Raw genomic sequence first — 18,388 nt, 5'->3', positions numbered from 1 at the left:
TTTATTGGAAAATAAATTGTATTTAATGCACCTTAACGCACGTGTTAAGAGAACTCATTATAATATAGTATCAAAGAGAGGTTACAACTTACGACCATGGTTTTAAAACTCGATCGAGACCGAGATGTATTACCTGAGTTAACTCGGTATCTCAGTTAAACAAGACCAGTTCACAAGTCACTTTTTTGACCGAGATTTAATATCTCACGTTCAATTTTTTGATTTTTTGAACGAGAGATCTCAAAGGTATCGAAAAACTCGTCTAAGATGACTCGGTATCAGGCTTGGACAAGATGAGATGCGAAACCGAGTTTTAAAACCATGGTTACAACTAGCTGTCAATTTAAATGGACTCATATTATAACCTCATTGTGCATGCAATGTTTTTGGAGATTCTGTTTGTCATTTTGTTGATGATTTTTTAATATTCTTTTGTTCTATAGAATCTTCATTTCTTTTGTCTTTCAATCCGTCTCTCTTATTAAAGTAGATTTTCTTATTTTATTGCCTTATCTTTGATGGAAAGATTCTTACCAATCGTACGTGTTGAAGATCTTACATTGTTCTTGACACATGGGATTTTAATTTTTCTTTTATTCTACATTCTTAGTTGAACTGGTTTTTATTTTTCTACTACATTCCATCATAAGTTTTAATGGAGATTTCTCTAAAGGTTGTTAATATAGCTCTCTCCTCAATGTTACTGACATGGGTTCTTGTAGAATTTTTAAAACAATGGAGAAATGTAGAAAATGAAGAATTAAAACAAATATCTAGAAACAAAAAATCTAAAGTTTTTACAAAGATCACTATAATTTCGAACATTTTAATCTCTGTTTCCTACTTGGGTTTTTGTTTTTATGAAGTTTTGATGCTCAAAACTATCTCCATTGAATCTGTTTTCAAGGCAATAACTTGGATTTCAATAACAATTCTTGCATTCTATTTCAAGAACAAAACCAATAGAGCAAACAAGAGTTGGCCATTAGTCCTTATTTCGTGTTGGATTTCTTTAAGCATTCTCAATATCTTCTCTGTCTCCATCTACATCTTCTCCCATTTAAAATCGAACTTTTTTCCATATTTTCTCTTGGAGGCTAATTATGCTGATTTTGCTTCACTTCCCTTCTCCATACTTCTATGTTTTAATGGCCTTCATTTCAATTATGATGAAAAAGCCGAAGAACTTGAACAGCCACTACTTCATAAAGAAGCTGAAGGTATCTCTAGAGACGTCGTCGATACCTTCTCCAATGCCGGAATTTTTAGCCGGGTTACGTTCCGATGGCTAAATTCTCTTTTTGAGAAGGGTCGGAATCAAAAACTTGAACTACCTCATGTTCCTTCGGTTCCCGAATCCGAGAAGGCAACTAAATGTTTCTCTTTGCTGCAAGAATCACTTCTGAGGCAGAAAACTGAAACGTTTTCTCTGTCAAAAGCTATAATCCATTCTATATGGAGACCTCTGGCCACAAATGCAGTTTTTGCAGGTACAACTTCTTATTCTGCTCAATCTGTTTGGATGATTTTATTTCTCAAGTTTTTATGGACTAATGTAGATTTTTATTCTTTTGAAGGCATGAGCACAATTGCTTCCTACATGGGTCCCTTCTTAATCACATATTTCGTCAATTTCTTATCGGGAAAATGTGATGATTCAACCCATGGCTATGGACTTATTCTTGCATTCTTTTTATTCTTCGCGAAGACAGTAGAATCGTTGTCACAGCGACAATGGTACTTCGGTGCTCATAGGATTGGGATTCGAGTCCGATCAGCTCTTATGGTCTCTATATACGGAAAGGCCGTTTCCATTAAGTACTCTGGTCCGAGTAACGGAAAAATTGTGAATTTCATCAATGTGGATGTTGAGAGAATTGGGGAATTCTGTTGGTACATTCATGGAGTATGGTTGCTCCCTGTCCAAGTGTTTCTGGCATTAGTCATCCTTTATAGGAACCTTGGAGGGGTCCCTACGATTGCCGCACTTTTGGCTACAATATTGATGATGGTGAGCAACACCCCATTAGCCAATTTGCAAGAAAGGCTCCACTCTAAGATCATGGAAGCTAAGGACTCAAGAATCAAAGCTACTTCAGAGACTCTGAAAAGCATGAGAGTCTTGAAGTTGCATTCTTGGGAAACCACATACTTGAAGAATATTCTAAACCTTAGAGAGACTGAGAGAAGTTGGTTAAAGAGATATCTTTATATATGTGCCGCCGTTGCCTTTCTCTTCTGGACTTCACCAACTTTAGTCTCGGTCGTCACTTTTGGTGTTTGTATTGTAGTAAAAACACCATTAACATCCGGAACAGTTTTGTCAGCTCTAGCCACTTTTCGAGTACTCCAAGAACCCATTTATAATCTTCCCGAACTCATTTCCATGATTGCCCAAACTAAGGTCTCGCTCGATCGGTTACAAGACTTCATTCAAGAAGAAGATCGAAAGAAGCTGATACATAATTTTACTTCCAAAGCATCCAATGTCGCGATTGACATTGAGATGGGGGAATACACATGGGAAACAAGTGGTTTGAATTTGAAGAAGCCCATGATCAAAATTACTGAGAAGTTGAAAATCATGAAAGGTGATAAAGTTGCGGTATGTGGGTCTGTTGGGTCAGGGAAATCAAGCTTACTCTGTAGTATACTTGGTGAGATTCCAAGGATTTCGGGGTCAGGAATTAAAGTTTACGGTTCGAAAGCATATGTCCCACAGAATGCTTGGATTCAAACGGGTACGGTTAGAGAGAATGTGTTGTTTGGTAAGGAGATGGAAAGAGAATTCTATGAAGATGTTTTGAAGGGATGTGCATTAGAAAGAGATATTGAAATGTGGGCTGACGGAGATTTGAGCATGGTGGGAGAGAGAGGTATGAATCTGAGTGGTGGGCAGAAGCAGAGAATTCAGCTGGCACGTGCCATCTATAGTGATTCGGATGTTTATTTGCTAGATGACCCTTTCAGCGCTGTGGATGCACACACAGGAGCACATCTTTTCAACGTGAACACACATTGATCTTTCTCGGCTTATTTGTTTGTGTGTCATCTTTAGTGGCATGGGACTATGTGTTTGTAGAATTTGAAAAGTATACCTTTGTATCAAAGTCCCTATTAATTTATAAACCTTTTGCAGGAATGTCTAATGCGATTATTGTCTCGGAAGACTGTCGTTTACGCTACTCAACAGTTAGAGTTCTTGGATGCTTCAGACCTTGTTCTGGTAAGTTATTAGCATTTGACATCTAATAATTTTTTTTCTATGTTGCACATCACACCTAGTTTAGAACAACATGCACGGGCACAATAGACTATTACCATATACATATAATAGGTCTAGATGTAAACGAACCCCGGAGGTAATCATAATGGCGCCCTAGTACATTGGATCCTCTCAAGACCTAGTGTTTTAAGGGTGCTTGGGTGACAATTCAACTCGAGTTGCCATATTATAGAAAAGGAATACTCAGTTCAAAACATTCGGACGATCAGATCAAATGTAAAAGTTGTAGACATATAGTAATTGTCCATTATTCTAGTATGGATGATGTAGATTAGCTTAGGTTGATGGGTTGATCAAAGTTCTAAGTTTCACTTTTAGACGCCATGAGTTAGTAGAGAGACTTATTCAAGTAGTTTCGATTGATGAAACCAGCAAGAATATTAAACTACGGAAATTAATACTAAATGGCACCAACGGTCGGTCCTAAGCCATTTTGAATTCTTTAAAAAGATGATAAAGACACATCGAGTGAATTTTTCCCATAAGACTCATATGTCTTGTGTTAATTCTTTTTGTTTTCAGGTAGTGAAAGATGGGAAGATTGTTCAATCTGGAAAATATGAAGATCTGATGGCAGACCCATATGGTGAGCTTGTCAAACAAATGGCTGCCCACAACCAATCTCTAAGCCAAGTTACCCCACCTCAAGATGACAAAATTTTAACTTGTGGACCCCTTAAGATGAATCAAACAGAGGTCACCGAAGAAAAACCCGACAACCCCAACAATGATGAGAGGCTCTCAGAGAGAATTCATGAAGAAGAAACAGAATCCGGTAGAGTGAAATGGAGAGTTTACTCAACCTTTGTGACTACAGGGTATAAAGGAGCACTTGTTCCGGTGATCCTTCTTTGTCAAGTTTTTTCCAAGGATTACAAATGAGTAGCAATTACTGGCTCGCTTGGGCAACAGAGAAGGAAGGGAGGGTAAGCAAAGAGAAGCTTATAGGAGTGTTTGCTTTGTTGTCTGGTGGGAGTTCAATCTTCATCTTGGGAAGAGCTGTTTTTCTTGCAACTATCGCCATCGAGACTTCTCAAAGCTTTTCCTTAACATGATAAACTCCGTTTTCCGAGCGCCCATTTCTTTCTTTGACTCCACACCCTCAAGTCGAATACTCAACAGGGTCCGTTCCTATGTTACTTGGGATTTTTTGCTTTTGTAATTGTGGGGAGTCATTCTATAACTATCTGTTTTTTTTTTTTTTTTCTTCTAAAAAATTTAACTTTATGTTGTTCTTTTTATTGTATTTTACTCAGTCTTCGACAGACCAAAGCACAGTGGACACAGATATTCCCTACAGATTAGCAGGATTGGCATTTGCTCTTGTTCAGCTCCTGAGCATCATTATCCTTATGTCTCATGTTGCTTGGCAGGTCTTCCTTCTCTTCCTTGTCATCCTCGGGATCTCGATATGGTATCAGGCAAGCAAACTAACTATTCTTTGAAGTTATAACAGATTTGCTACAACTATGCCCAAATCTATCGCTCTTAAGAGTAGACCAAATACTTCGTTAACCGACCAACTACTCCAAAGGACCGATCTACTGGAGAAGGGGAGAACTATGAATATAAGAGAGTCACAGGGCTTAACTGGAGTATAACACACCCGAGAGTGGAGAAAATTATACACTCCCCCCTCACCCATAAGGGTGGAAAGAATCAAACCCGTGACCTATAAGAACGTAGCGCTTTGATACCATGTTAACCAACTAACTACTCCAAAAGACCGATCTGTTGGGGAGGGGGAGAACTATGACTATAAGAGGGTGTCGGTGCTTAACTTGGGTACGACACACTCGAGAGTGGAGGAAAATATACACTCAACATTGTGACATTCATTCTGAAAAACTAGGCTTCAAAGTATCTGATTTTTTTTTTTTTTTTGGTTTTTTGCAGGCTTACTACATCACCACAGCCAGAGAACTAGCAAGGATGGTGGGAACTAGAAAATCTCCAATCCTACACCACTTCTCAGAATCCATTGCTGGGGCAGCAACAATCCGCTGCTTCAATCAAGAGGATCGCTTTCTCGCAAAGATTCAAAACTTGATTGATGATTACTCTCGCCTCACTTTCCACAATTCTGCTACAATGGAATGGCTTTGTGTTCGAATCAACTTCCTCTTTAACCTTGTTTTCTTCCTTGTTCTAATTATCTTGGTTAGCCTGCCAAGGGCAGCCATTGACCCTTGTAAGTTAGATTCCTTGCTGTTCATGTAATTAAAAAATTCGACCGATCTAAGTTGTACCCATAGAACTAATGGACTCATTGAATGGAATTCCAGGCATGGCAGGACTTGCAGCGACGTATGGTTTGAGCCTAAATATTCTACAAGCTTGGGTGGTATGGAACTTCTGCAATGTTGAGAACAAGATGATCTCAGTAGAGAGAATTCTTCAATTCTCAAACATTCCAAGTGAAGCTCCATTGGAGATTGAAGGGTTTAGACCAGATCATGATTGGCCAACGATTGGAACCATCAATATCGACAATCTTCATATACAATACAACCCTTCACTCCCCATGATTCTCAAAGGAGTCACTTGTACATTCCCAGGAAAGAAGAAAATTGGAGTCGTGGGCAGGACGGGCAGTGGCAAATCCACTCTAATACAAGCTCTATTCAGGGTAGTTGAGCCCTCGGAAGGACGGATCCTGATCGATGGAATAGATATTTGTAAGATGGGTTTACGGGATTTGAGGTCTAGATTGAGTATAATTCCACAAGACCCAACCCTTTTTCAAGGAACTATGAGAACTAATCTCGACCCTCTAAAGCAACATTTGGATTCAGAGATTTGGGAGGTAAAAAATAAGCGACAACTATGTTGTTTTCTTGGAAGTTCCCGATCAAATTCATTGTTTCACTGAAATAATCTGATATTTCAGGTTCTTAACAAGTGTCATCTTTGGAATATAGTAAGACAAGATCAAAGGCTTCTTGATGCACCAGGTACAATTTACGTCATCTACATTAACTGTTTCATAGGTTTTTTGTTCTGAAATGTTGGGAATGATGGTGCAGTTTCAGAAGATGGAGAGAATTTGAGTGTGGGACAAAGGCAATTGGTGTGCCTGGCTAGAGTGTTGTTGAAAAAGAGGAGGATTCTAGTGTTGGACGAGGCTACGGCTTCGGTAGATACTGCAACCGATAATGTAATTCAGAAAACAATAAGAGAAGAAACCAACAACTGCACTGTCATCACTGTGGCCCATCGGATACCAACGGTGATTGATAATGACCTTGTTTTGGTGCTCGATGAAGGTATGGTCAAGGAATCTATAATTTTTTGAGTGTATATTTTCCTCCACTCTCAGGTGTGTCGTAACTTAGTTAATCCCCGTGACCCTCTCATATTCATAGTTCTCCCCCTCTCCAATAGATCAATCTTTTGGAGTAGTTGGTTGGTTAACATGGTATCAAAGCGCTAGGTTTGTATAGGTCACAGGTTCAATTCTTACATCTCTTATGAGTGAGGGTGAGTGTTGAATGTATATTTTCCTCTGCTCTTGGTATGTCATACCCCAGTTAAGCCCCGTGACCCTCTTATGTTCATAGTTCTCCCCCTCTCCAATAGATCAGTCTTTTGGAGTAGTTGGTTGGTTATCAAAGCGCTAGGTTCGCATAGGTCACAGATTTGATTCTTTCCACCTCATGGGTAAGGGGAAGTGTTAAAATATTTTCCACTGCTCTCGGGCATGTCATACCTCAGTTAAGCCCCATGACCCTCTTATATTCACAGTTCTCCCCCTCTCCAATAGATCGGTCCTTGGTATAGTTGGATAAGTTAACATGATAACGCTAGGTTCGTATAGGTCACGGGTTCAATTCTTTGCACGGTTATGGGTGAGGGGGAGCATTGAGTTTATATTTTCCTATGCTCTCGGGTATGTCATACCTCAGTTAAGCCTTGTGACCCTCTTATATTCATGGTTCTCCCCCTCTCCAATAGATCGGTCTTTTGGTATAGTTGGTTGGTTAACAATAAGAATATTGCATCTACATATATGTATACATGTTGACATGTACATGTGTGTATGAGTAAGCCATACAAGGCAAATAATTTTGAAGTTAATTGCACTTAGGTTCTGAATAATTCTAAGGATTTGAATTACAAATCTAATAAGACCCATGTCATTTGGATCGATGCAGGCAAAGTTGTCGAGTACGACTCTCCAGCCCAGTTACTTAAAGATACGTCATCTGCGTTCTCAAAGTTGGTGATGGAGTTCTTAAGGAGATCAACCAAGAGTAATCATCATCACAGGAACCCAATGTGATGAAAGAATAATCGTCGAGAACATACACGAACTAATCCTAGTCTGCCATAAATAACATGGGCAAGTTTTCTGTTTTTTTTTTTTTTTCCTTTTGTGCAGAGCATTCTAATCAAAGCAGGATCAACATCAGCAAACATAACAACGAGGATAACGACATTAACACTAATGACATCATTTGCAATAATCAGGACAATATCGTAAAAGAAGATACTAGTTAAATTTCATGTTTAAGCTGAAATTTCTATTGATATATTCTTTTAATTTTCAATTTCGATAGATCAAACCTAGATTACATTACAATAATTCAATGTTAGAGTTCATCTCCCATTGTAGTGCATTGAAGCACAAACTTATGCTGCTGAAAATATGAATGAAAAATCGATATCTGCTCAACAAATAAAACTATTTTGGGAAAAATTTACTTTATTCAACAAGGTTGAGAAATACAACAATTTCCAATGTGCAGCTATATTTGTTGTGATACAAATAACTCAGTATTCAAATGAAACTCCAATAGTTGGGAAAAAAAAAAACGATCAAGAAATGCGATCAAATCTCAGCCATATGCTCATTTTGTCTCTGAGAAGTACTTGTTGATGGATGGCATGATCTCGGCAGATTGATTTCGCATAAATTTTCTTACAAAATGTTCTTTATATCTCTCACCCTCTGCGAAGTTTTCAAGCACCCCCGCAGCTCTATTTTCTTTGTTAACCCTGTAAACAAAATTCAAATTTGAATCATCTACTACGATAGTTAGCGAGTAAATACACATATAGTACAATAAGATTTCGTCTACGTTGTGGGTTAAGCGGGGCATCAAAGATCAACCATTATCATCTAACAAGTGCCTTCTAAACCATATGAGTTGGAATGAAGAAAATTTGTCGATTAATCACTATAGAAAGTATTATTAATTCATTTTAATGTCTAGATCGATATAAACATCATGAGCTTTCACGTAATAAAACCCATTATTGTTGATAGTGATACCTCCTCAATTCCTTCTTCCATAACCTGAGTGCGGAGAAGGAAGATATAAGATGTCGATATGGAGAATGTGGTCAGAAATCCATAAGAGTCCAACCACGACAAACGAACTTATAACGGGGTCATCACTTCCACCAATATTTCCAATAGAATCAAGAGTATATATCCATTCATTTACTTAGATCAGACCTTTGTTCTAATTCATTTATTAACCTTATGTACTACCTACAAGTGCCTTTAATGTTAAAATTATAGTATATGTTCAATTTGAGGCATGGTTTTAAAATGATAGTATAGTATACGTCTATGTATCATTCACCAACGAGACGGATAGACAAATTGAACGTATTGGACGAGATTTAAGACCACAGTTCATTTTTCTCATTGTTGAATGAGACGACTCAAACATATCGGAAAACTCATCCAGAACGACTCGGTCTCATTCATGGATGAGACGACACGAGACGACAAAACGAGTTTTAAAACCATGATTTGAGGTAAAACAACCATAAAATTATGATTCTAGTGTGTTGGGGAAAGATGATGAGTAGAGAGACAAAACATACCTCACTTCAGGGTTGGTGCAGATGTTTCGCACCAACTGCATACCACACAGGCCAACTACCCCAGCAAGTGGCACTAAAAGTGGGTACACCTGTAACAACAACAACAACAACAACAACAACAACAAAGCAATGAACATAACAGCAAAAACAACTTTCCACCTTTCAAAATTTGCAAAATTCTGAAGAATAATGATTTTCTGACAGGCGCCCCCATACACCCCCTGACATGGCATGTGCAGGAACCATAGATTCTTTTCGTCAGGATACACAACTGCACATATTTATGACGATGTACACTTGTGTATCTTGAGGGAAAAACCTATGGTTCTAAACCATACCAAGTCAGGGGGCATGTGTTAGAATGATAAATTTGGGGGTCCAACTCAAAACTAATTGGAAATGAGTGGAGAGGCCTAGGATTTTATAAGGAGAGAGACAAGGCAATTTGTGTCCGATGTGGGACTAAACTTAACACGCCCCTGAATGTGTGAGCTGGATTGGGCAAGTACGTGGAAATATGAATTAGTTGACGTGGAGAAGAGAAATGCCCACTCTGATACCATGATAAATCTGGGGTCCAACTCAAAACCAATTGACAATAAGTGGAGAGACCCAGGAGCTTATAAGGAGAAAGACGAGGCAATTTCTGTCCGATGTAGGACTGAACTCAACAGAGATCATAGATTACTTTCTTTCCTTTTTCATTTTATTTTTATTTTTTTCTTTGGAGGCAAGTAGGGCCGGCAATGATCTGAAATATACTTGATGTGCGAATTGATCGAATCCGAAAAATCATGAAAAATCAAATTCGGATTAAAATCTTAGATCCGATACAATTTTGGATTAGATGTACCCCAATCCGATTTGAACATATTTTAATATTTTTATTATTATTCTTAATTTCATATAAATACATATAGATAAAACGTTATAGTCTTTTTTATTTCCCTCTATATTTGTAGTTGAAAAGTGGATTTTTTAAAATTTTAAATTTTTTAATTTTTTTAACATTGATAATTTGAAAATAAGACATGTGCTCGGATTGGTTTAGAATTAAAGATGAAATGAAACATGTTGGATTTGATTCACATATTCATTAATCCTATCGAATTAGATACATGTTTTAAAAAAAATTGGATCAGTATTGAAGTGATATTGATCTGATATCAAACTGATCTGTTGCCAGTCCTAGGGGCATGAGGCGGGTTCCAAGATTTGAACCCGAACACCATTTGATATGAACCTAACCAATACACCAAAAACACCTAAATAATAGTGGTACAAAAAGTTAAGCCTCAATCACTTTGGGTTGTAAAGCCAGCATATGCATGTTATTCGAGATTATGAATCTTCATTGGTATTTCTTCCTAAAGAATAACAAATTAATTTTTTTACAAACATCCAAGAAGGTGGTGTCGAGAACATCTTCCCTAGGATGACCCCAATTGTCCTTGAGATTCACAACAATATAAATCTCGAAGATCACCAAACATTGTAACCATGGGTACACTTGGGATGAATTATCCTTTTTGTTTGTCGAGGTAAAAATATTGGATGATTATCCATGGTTCTATAAATTCAACCATACGATCTTGATTTAGTGGCAGAAATGAACTAAACAGTAATCAAATGGAGGGAGGGACTATGGTTCTAAAACGTGGTATCTCATCTTGCCCCCACCAATACTGAGTTGACTAGGCTAAATCATCTTGGACAAGTCAAGCTCTTTATATCAATTTAAATTTATTTAGAGTCTTGATGAATGCACATAGTTTTTGGTATGTGGCTGACGTGGCAGGAGCACATAACCATAGATCTTTTTTTTTTCTTTTTTTTTTTTCGAGGTACACAAGAAAAATATCTGCAGTTCTGTGTACCAAAAATCGCGTGCATTCATCATTATTCATTTAATTATGATTATTTCATGTAGGGTATCAATGGGTACCCATTTACCCGAAATCGAAAACCCTGGTTCTGATTCCTTTTTATTAGAACCGGTTAGAATCAGGTCTAATATGGAACCAAACGATTAGAACCAGAACCATTTGGTTCCATCTGATGGGTACTCACGGGTACTCAAAACCGATTTATTTTGTCAATTATTTTACATTATACATGATTGAAGGTTTCTTATATTTTAAACTTAACATATATTTTATGAAGTTCTTTAAATTTCATATAAACTAAATATTGGAGCTTAATATGAGTCATTTCTTTTTAAATTTTTTACCTTTAAAGGAGATGAATTTTAATTTTTGAAAATAAAACTCATTAAATCATTTTTAGTGGAATAAATTACTATTAAGTAGATACTTTGCAAATAATATATTATTTTTTAGAAGGATTTTTTTATAATGATTTTGAAATACTATTTTTTTCCATTTGATCTTTAAGACTCAAAATCGACGGTACTCATGATTTTTAGCAGTTCTGGTTCTGATTCCGATTCCACTAATTTTAAAATCGAAATCAAAATTGAAAAATATAGTGATAATAATTCTAATTTTCATAGGAACCGAACCGAAACTAACCCATTGACACCCCCAATTTCATGTATAATAAATATTTAAATAATGTAACTAATATGTAAAGAATCTAAAACTATAATTATAATACGTATATATTCTAGTGAATTAGTTCCGAGAGCTCAGGATTAAATCTTACACAAGGACGATTGCCCAAATTTTTTTTCCTCCACAATAATAATAATAAATAAATAAATAGAAAAAAATAGGTAAAATTACCTCAGGCCTCACCCATCTGAAAGAGGATGAAGCCATTTTTGTAGAGCTACAAGAGATGAGAGAACACAATATTTGTTTATTAAATGGCTTTAAAGTACAAATTTCAAAGTCACTTACATTTTTCTTCTCTCTTCCCTTCTATTTATATGTTTCTTCAATGCCTCTACATCACTAATTTTAACCCAATAGAAAAGCCTTATGAATTGGACACCAATTACTAGAATAATATAACCCATAAAATTAGGGTCTATTTGATTGCTAATTAATCCATAGATAAAAATAAAAATAAAAACTCAAACAAAGCAATTAAGAAGATTTCTCCTTTATTTTTGGTGCGAAAATTATGCTCCAATCGGGTTCTTTTAATTTGACTTAAAATAATCCCACAATTTGAGCGAGATTTATTAGATAAATGTTCTTTTTATAATTCTGTCTTAACGAAACAAAAATGGTGTCGTGGTGTAGTTGGTTATCACGTCAGTCTAACACACTGAAGGTCTCCGGTTCGAACCCGGGCGACGCCAATGTAATCTTGCAATTTAGTTTTTTTTTTTTTTTTTAATATTTTCGTGGGGTCCACCAATATTGAGTGGTGGTTGGTTGCAGGTGCGGACTACCTCTGGTCCAGTTGAGTCATGAGTATATTTGTAAACCAATTCTATGAAATTGAGATGTGAGATTCCGGAATGAATATAATCCCTATTCATTCTAAAACAGAGTTACTCAACTAAAAGTTCACAATTCAATCCCTCTAATTTCATTTTTATGATCAAATTTCAATGCCTTTGATAAAGAAAATGAAAGCCGATGAGAAGAACCCCAAAGGATTGGCGACATGGCCAAGACCACATCTCGGGAGTGGAGGTCTTGAGTTTGAATCCCTCCCAAGGAGCCATTCTCGAGGATTTATGCCTCTAGGCTTAAGAAAAAGGGAAAAAAAATGGGAACTCACTGCTTTGGATATAATACAATGGATAACACTTTATTATTCTTGTTATTGTAATGAGAGAATTGCGGGTATTATAAATCAAAATCTATGTTATATATTTTTTATAAGACTAATGATAAACTGACTCGAAATCCACTTGCTTGACGTGACGTGTGCATAAGAAAAACAATCTATGGTCATCGCAACTCTTTTTATAAATTATAAAAAATTATTTTCATCTTTTAAAATTCTTTTGACAAATAACAAAATGTACAATAACCCACAATTTTGCAGAATTTTTGCCTAATATATTGTGCTTCTTTCCCTCATCTCTATGGAATGACCTTTTTCTAACCTACAAATACACATAAGAAAAAGTTCTATATCTTCTTCCTTGTTGCCATGATTTCACAGATATTTTATTATTTTCAGAATAATTAAGGGGGTCACATTTTGTGCTCGACGCTGTGTTTGGATTGAGCGAAATGGAGAGAAGAGAAGAGAAAATAAATGAGCTTCTCTCCATTTCTGTTGTTTGAATTGTTAAGTGGGGAGAGAAGAGAAAATAATTGGAGGGAAAAAAATGTGAGTTTTCTTTCTCTCCAAAAGTGGAGAGAAGAGGAGAGAAATGGAGAGAAATCCTTTTAAAATATTTTATAATTTCAACTTTGTCCCTAGATCTCTTTTAAGATATTTTAAAACTTCAAAGTTATCCCAAGTTCTCTCTTGTCAATCCAAACATGGTGGAGAGAAATTGATTTTCTCTTCTCTCCACTTCTCTCAATCCAAACATAACCTTAGAGTCGTGAGGATTTGGAGTAATTGGGGTAGAAGTCCAGATATCAATCAAAGTGTGATGGCATATCTACTTTAAAATTGTGCTATAAACCCGAAAATTACATATAAAATATTGAAAAAAATCCTCACATTTGCAATAAATCCCAATGGCGTCCATGGTACGAATGAATGTCTTATAGCCTAAATTTGAGTTCGCATGGATAAAACCTAGCCTACAATGCCAATTGGACATAGCAGAAATTTGTTGACAAGTGCATTGGAATACCTCTTCATCCAATGTGAAAATTAAGTTCATTTCTCCCTACTTTATATTTCAAATATATATTTTTTATATTCCCTTGTTTAAACTTATATTTCACTATTTTAGCATGTTGTGTTAATTATCACATTGCTTGTGTAATTTTTTCTTTTGCACTACATATTGGGAAGCGGATCCTTTGTACCACATGATTCCTGTATACATCCTATAGCACAATTTCAACGGATGAGAGAGAAGTATTCTAGAAAAAAAAAATTACATCTCAACCTCTTGTGATCATGACTTAGATCTAACTTTAAAAAAATTAAAAAATCAAAAAAATCATTTTTTGGGTGTAGATCCATATATATCTTTAAAAATGAACATTTACTAAACTCCCAATAGTTTAAGTGTTGGATCTAGTTGTATCACTTATCTAACTTTTGTTTTGTTTTTTTTCTTAGAATGATGCCAAGTTTCATGCTTAGTAGTTGTTGATGCTTCTTGGCTAGTGGTTGTAGAGATGGGATCAACTCAATAGTATAAGTTAGTTGGGAAACCAATAACTTTTAAGACCCATATATTACATAATAAAATTTAAATAAATTATTAGTTATCAATTTTAAAATAAATTTTGTGTGGATGTTGAGTGACAAAATAAGATCAAGTCTTTAGAACACTGTTTTATGCTTAATACTGATGGGTCTCTGAGAGGAAAGAATGGAGGTGAGAGGGCTACTATTAGAGATAGTAGGGGACAAGACTGTGAAAGCTCTAATAGAACAAAACCAAGGAAGAACAATCTTATACCATGAGTTACAAGCAATTCTGAAGGGAATGATAATAACGGAAAAGGAAAACATCCAAGTGTTAGAGATCATATAGCTGACTCTAAAGTGGTCATCGATTGCATTAAATGGGAGGGATCAGTCCCTTGGAGAAAGGAAAGGTTGGTTAAAGTCAAAAGACGAAAGCAAGCTACTTCTGTAGTATTGAGTTCACATTCTGCCATAGAGAATGCAACCAAGCTGCTGACTACCTTGCTTCATTCTTTTCCTCCTTAGGCAGAGTAATGTTTGATAATACGGGCCTCCCTCATCGTCTTGTGAATATTATTTGTAAGGATGCTTCCGGGCATGCTTATGATAGGTTGTAATTCTGATTTTTTTGGTTGGGAGTATGTCTAACCCCATTTTAATAGTAAAAAAAAAAAAAAAAGGATCAACATGTAACTTACTATTTTACCTATGCCAAATTTTTATAAAATTTGTAAAGCAAGTGGAGACTCTAACAACTATATTTTGATTCATTGCCCATTTGTTTCTAAAATTTGGAGTTACTTCTCCTTTCTCTTCCAAATTGAACGGGTCTTCCCAAATTCAATTTTGCCTAGTTTCAATAGTGGAGTTAGAATGTGTCTTCCAATAGAAACATGAACTTTTGGTCCATCCTCTCTTTTGTAATTTACTTTGGATTTGGAAAGAAATGAATAGAAAAGCTTTTTAAGGAAATGAGAAATCGCATTCGAAAAAGAATAAATGTTTTCTCATCCAATGGACAAATCATATTCTCAGGGATTAAGAAAGTGATATATATAGGGGAATGCTAACGTCCAATATTTCGTGGGGACGTTAACATTGTCCAACACATTTTTTTCAATAATACTCCTCTCGTTTTATCTTTTACTTAAAAAGACAAGGGTATATATATATATAAGGGAATGCTAACATCCAAGACCTCATAGGGACGTTAACATTGTCCAATAATTTTTTTCCAATATATCCCTCTTATTTTTATCTTTTAGTGAAAAAAATAAGGATGTATTGGTCTTTTACACAATCAATGCTTGTATACATAATAAATGATATGAGCATTTAACTATTTTGAATTAAATATCCTTTTAGTAGTAAATGCTTTTGTAATTAATGCCAACATAATAAATGTATTCATCAATGGTATAATAAATGTGTTTATTATGAAAAGACTAACATGCCCTTTTCTTTTTCACTAAAAGACAACACGAGGTGGGGTATTATTAAAAAAAAAAAAGTGTTAGACAATGATAACGTCCCCATGAGAGCTTGGACATTAGCATTATTGGAAATATATATATATATATATATATATATATATATATATATATATAGGGTCCCGTTCAACAACAAACATTTTGACAAACATTTTAGCAAAACATTTTTCAAAACATGGGTTAGAGGTTTTGGAATGGGCTGATTTTTGGTGAGGATGATCTCTACGGTGAGGAGATCATCCTCACCAAAAATCAGCCCATTCCAAAACTTCTAGCCCCAGTTTACAAGTTGAAAAATTGTGGACCGTCCATTTTTTGTAAATCATTTTTGATGGGGTTAGAAGTTTTGGAATGAGCTGATTTTTGGTGATGATGATCTCCTCACCGTAGAAATCATCCTCACTAAAAATCCGCCCATTCCAAAACCTCTAACTCATGTTTTGAAAAATGTTTTGCCAAAATGTTTGTTGCTCAACATTTCCCATATATATATATATATAATGATAACCGGGTATCCCTATAGACAGCGGATCGAGCATGTCTCTGAGCGTTGCCCAATCTATATACCATTGTCTTGTCCAAGGACTAGTCCCCGAGGCACGTGCAATGCCCGTACATCACACGCACCAGGTAAGTGAGGGTGTGCCCTTGAGGGTAGCCACTGAGGAATTAATGCTCATACTAGACATCAAACTTACAATCTATAAGAATTAACTGCTTATCGATTCGAAATTTCCATTGAATCAACCCCTCGGGGTTAAGAAAGTGATAATCTTACAAGTATGGGTATATCATATACTTTAAGAAATCAATTTTTCTATGAACCATGGATCAAAAATTAATCATCCCAACATTATAAACACACGCATTGCAAAGGCATGTACCACCTACTCCTTTGATGATAAAAAAATGTACGAAAATAAACCATTTATCAAACACAGTAAGCACATATGAAACAGGTGTTAGAGCATAAATTAAGTTTGATTAGTATATTCTTTGAGCAGCAAATGGCAATCATTATTTTATGACTCGCCAGATGACATATTCAATGACTTCATGATGTGACAAGTTCAGGTATCATAGATCTGAATGCCTTGGGATACACGATTGCACTTCCCCATAAAAAAAAGTATCCTGAGGCATTCAGATCTACAATACCCGAACTTGTCCACATCATGGAGTCACTTGAGTATGCCACCTGACAAGTTATATAATCATGACTCTTATTAAATAGGTCTCATAATTTATTATTCGATTATAAGATTAATATAACACATCTTCATAATGGTCATTTATGTGAGACTATCCAAACAACAAAAATACCCTCATTCTAATTTCTGGTCAGAACCCCTTTACTTTCTTGAAAACCCTATTTTGAAGTTTGAATTTTGGTGACATGACCCCCACTTGTTCTTGCACAATTAAGTAATGAATCCAATTTTGAAACCGACAGGTCACTTTAAAAGTTTGGAAGAACCCTCCTTGTAACATGATATTTTATTTTGCGTCCTTATTTTTTGATTAGTATTTGAGACACCTCGGGGAAGGGTTCTACCGAAAGTTTGAAGTGGGATGGGCACTTCAAAGTTTTTTCCTTGTGTAATTACTTCTCTTTTTAATTATGGAGAGTTTTATAGTCACACCAACTTTTATTAAGAGTATCCCAATTCATTTGGACAAGGAATTAGCACACATCTTGGAGTGTTCTTAGTAAAAGTTGACGTGGCAATAGAAGCTCATTTTACTTTATGTTAAAAATTGAAGATAATGGATTTTAAGTGGGGGAAATGAGGATTCTTATCTAAATTAAATTTTTTTTAATATGACTTAGGATAATAAAGATAAGATATTTTGTTGGAGTTTGAATTCGAACAAAAATGTATCATGCAGACACATAACATTGTTATAGGAACGGGATAGTATTTTGGATAACGACTCTTTTTAATAATTTTATTCAAACGCCTATTAAACCGTGAATCTAAAAGCCTATCATGCTAATATTTCTATGAATAATAATGATTGCAAGCAATAAATCATACATGATTGATGTGATAAGGGCATAGAATGGTAGATCTTTTTCTTTCTTGTGTATCCCGAAGAAAAAGATCTATGATTTTGTATCATTGCCACGTCAACATCATATAAATCACTTATGATTTACCTCGTGCATTCGTGGTTAGTATTAGTAATTAATTACCTCAGTTAGTAATTATATCAAAAATTGAGGGCGTTTTTGTAATACAACAAGACTTTACAAACAGGGGTTTACTTTTGGGTAACCCAGAACCGTTTAGCCCACAGAGACGTGCCATAATTCTATTACAATCATATGGGTATTTAGGTAAATTTAATACCATTCCTGAGACTTTTCCAAGTCTAAACTCTAGAGTCGTGTCTCGTGATCAATCAGGAGAAAGCCACGTCACGATAAAACAATGACTCACTCTAACCTAACGAGCGCGATACAGCCACGTAAGAAAAACCAGTCGTTTCGATAAAACCGCTAATGTTACCAAAACCCGTGGTT

At 35.7% G+C, this 18,388-nt stretch overlaps 2 protein-coding genes and 1 non-coding gene across 3 annotated transcripts; 2 read left to right on the top strand and 1 right to left on the bottom strand.

Moving 5' to 3' along the window:
- The first annotated feature begins 368 nt into the window (after positions 1–368).
- LOC147400903 (putative ABC transporter C family member 15) lies at positions 369–7,851 on the top strand. Its single transcript, XM_086441962.1, is given in 12 exon segments — positions 369–1,490; positions 1,578–3,007; positions 3,140–3,226; positions 3,809–4,145; positions 4,148–4,318; positions 4,321–4,409; positions 4,543–4,707; positions 5,183–5,477; positions 5,572–6,092; positions 6,177–6,240; positions 6,313–6,552; positions 7,441–7,851. Coding segments are annotated over 12 exon segments (4,362 nt in total). The 5' UTR covers positions 369–655; the 3' UTR covers positions 7,569–7,851.
- A 122-nt stretch (positions 7,852–7,973) lies between these two features.
- Positions 7,974–12,025, bottom strand: LOC147400902 (uncharacterized). Its single transcript, XM_086441963.1, has 3 exons — positions 11,869–12,025; positions 9,125–9,213; positions 7,974–8,284 (listed from the first exon to the last, which is right to left on the bottom strand). The coding sequence occupies exons 1-3, from the start codon at positions 11,902–11,904 to the stop codon at positions 8,137–8,139; spliced, it is 273 nt and encodes a 90-aa protein (XP_086298089.1). The 5' UTR covers positions 11,905–12,025; the 3' UTR covers positions 7,974–8,136.
- A 293-nt stretch (positions 12,026–12,318) lies between these two features.
- On the top strand, positions 12,319–12,392 carry TRNAV-AAC (transfer RNA valine (anticodon AAC)). The gene has a single exon. It is a non-coding gene; the product is annotated as a tRNA-Val (tRNA).
- The last annotated feature ends 5,996 nt before the right edge of the window (positions 12,393–18,388 follow it).

This window comes from Akebia trifoliata, chromosome 5 (assembly GCF_017979445.1).
Source record: "Akebia trifoliata isolate Shusen 1 chromosome 5, ASM1797944v1, whole genome shotgun sequence".
Lineage (NCBI taxonomy): Eukaryota > Viridiplantae > Streptophyta > Magnoliopsida > Ranunculales > Lardizabalaceae > Akebia > Akebia trifoliata.
Note: the sequence above shows the minus strand (reverse complement) of the source record. Positions and strands in the feature narration are given on the sequence as shown.